Source organism: Echinococcus granulosus, assembly GCF_000524195.1.
Source record: "Echinococcus granulosus chromosome Unknown EG_S00280, whole genome shotgun sequence".
In the NCBI taxonomy this organism is placed as follows: Eukaryota; Metazoa; Platyhelminthes; class Cestoda; order Cyclophyllidea; family Taeniidae; genus Echinococcus; species Echinococcus granulosus.
This window is the reverse complement of record NW_020170660.1, coordinates 22,240-23,732: the sequence shown is the minus strand read 5'-3', so window position 1 is coordinate 23,732 and position 1,493 is coordinate 22,240. Positions and strand designations below refer to the sequence as shown.

General features: G+C 41.4%; 1 protein-coding gene across 1 annotated transcript in view; it reads left to right on the top strand. All coding sequences in view use genetic code 11, as the record gives it.

Moving 5' to 3' along the window:
• Positions 1-1,190: 1,190 nt before the first annotated feature.
• The window catches only part of EGR_10836 (hypothetical protein), a gene marked incomplete at both ends in the record, with an annotated part of 4,099 nt that continues 3,796 nt past the window's right edge, over positions 1,191-1,493 (top strand). Inside the window, one exon of the mRNA XM_024500085.1 lies at positions 1,191-1,230. Within this exon, the coding sequence (XP_024345500.1) occupies positions 1,191-1,230 (40 nt within the window). The remainder of the gene's footprint in view (positions 1,231-1,493) is intronic.

Below are 1,493 nucleotides of genomic sequence, written 5' to 3'. Positions count from 1 at the left end.
TTCATTGGCACAAAGCAATGCAAGACTCCTTACAGGCCTGCGCTATGGGCGAAAGTCTGCTTGAAATTCTTCCACTGGCATAGAAATATATGAATTTTACATCCATAATTATAAGGGTCTCTCTGGTATTCTTTTGGGTTGTAACAAATTGTTGACGACGTCCGTGAGGAGTGATATGGAAGAGGGGTTGAGATGGATGCTGTCGAGCAGCTGTTGCGTGGTGGTCGGCGATCAAGTGAGCGTTACCCGAGGCAGTGGGTTGCAAAGGTGCTTGAGGCTACTGCTTTTTGGCTCTCTAAGCTAAGATCATATGTAACATTTGCTCTTTGTTGTACAATTAATGCAGCAGTACATATTTTATGATCAATGGAATTACCCTTACATTTTCATCCAGGACGGATGCTGAGAGCTTGCCCAACCCTACCGTTGAGTCAACATTGCATTGCATTATCTTGAGGAGTAGCCCATTATTCGTGACAGCCAAGACACAACTGGAGTTGTCGCATCTTACGACTGGTTGTATGCAATATGTGTGCGTGAACATACACGTGAAGGAAAAAGGTGCAACAGGAGACATTTTTCTAGCAAAACACTTTACCGCGTAACGTCGTGTATATCATACTGCCTTCTCTTACACTCGAAACAGCACGGCACAGAGTAGAACAAATCGGCAGAGAGGAGGAAAGCAGTGCACACGAAACCGTATTGTACTTCTCCATCCCACCGCATCGCTGGTCTTCGTTAGCCTATTGATCCTGCAGACTGCACACTGACAAGCTGTTAAAAGTCAGTGGCAGAACGCAGTCTCAGGTTTCGCCACTACTGCTTCTTTTGAGTGAGCTGTTATTTCAGGCAATATGATGCCTGTTTATTAGCACTGCACACAGGTGTGCCTAAATACATATGCACACAAAAGTGAAAAAATTTGGAGCTAAAAATGCGAGCAGAGTAAAATGTTACTACTGATCTAGTGATATATTAAAATAAAGGTAGATGATCAACAAGAAGCGGCCCAAAAGAAAGCCACAAAGAAAGTAAAACAAATAAAGGAATATTTTAAAGAAAATATTCCTAAGACGTTTAATGTTGCTGTCACTGTTGTAACTGCTTTGCAACTATATTCTTTTTTCTGATACCATCTTCAAACAAGTCAGCAAGTTTTGAAAGTCGAATGTGTATTGATGCTCTGGATGATAAAGATGGGTAGATCGTACATCTGCGCACATTTCGGTGAGTTAGTTCAGATTTTATTTGTGCATGTCATCTGAATCGAGCGTTCGATAGTTATAAAGCACAGACTTTAAAAGGCGTTTAAGGTGTGGCTTTGGTTGGGGTTTAATCCTTGTCTGTTTTACATATTCTTGCACTTTTCAATGATGCCCTTGTGATATATTCATGCATTGAGAGGGCCTATTTTATTAGCTTCACTTTTTGGAAAGTGATGTTTGGCAATGTATTCTGATCCTCAGGAAGTGATCGAACTTTCCGAACCC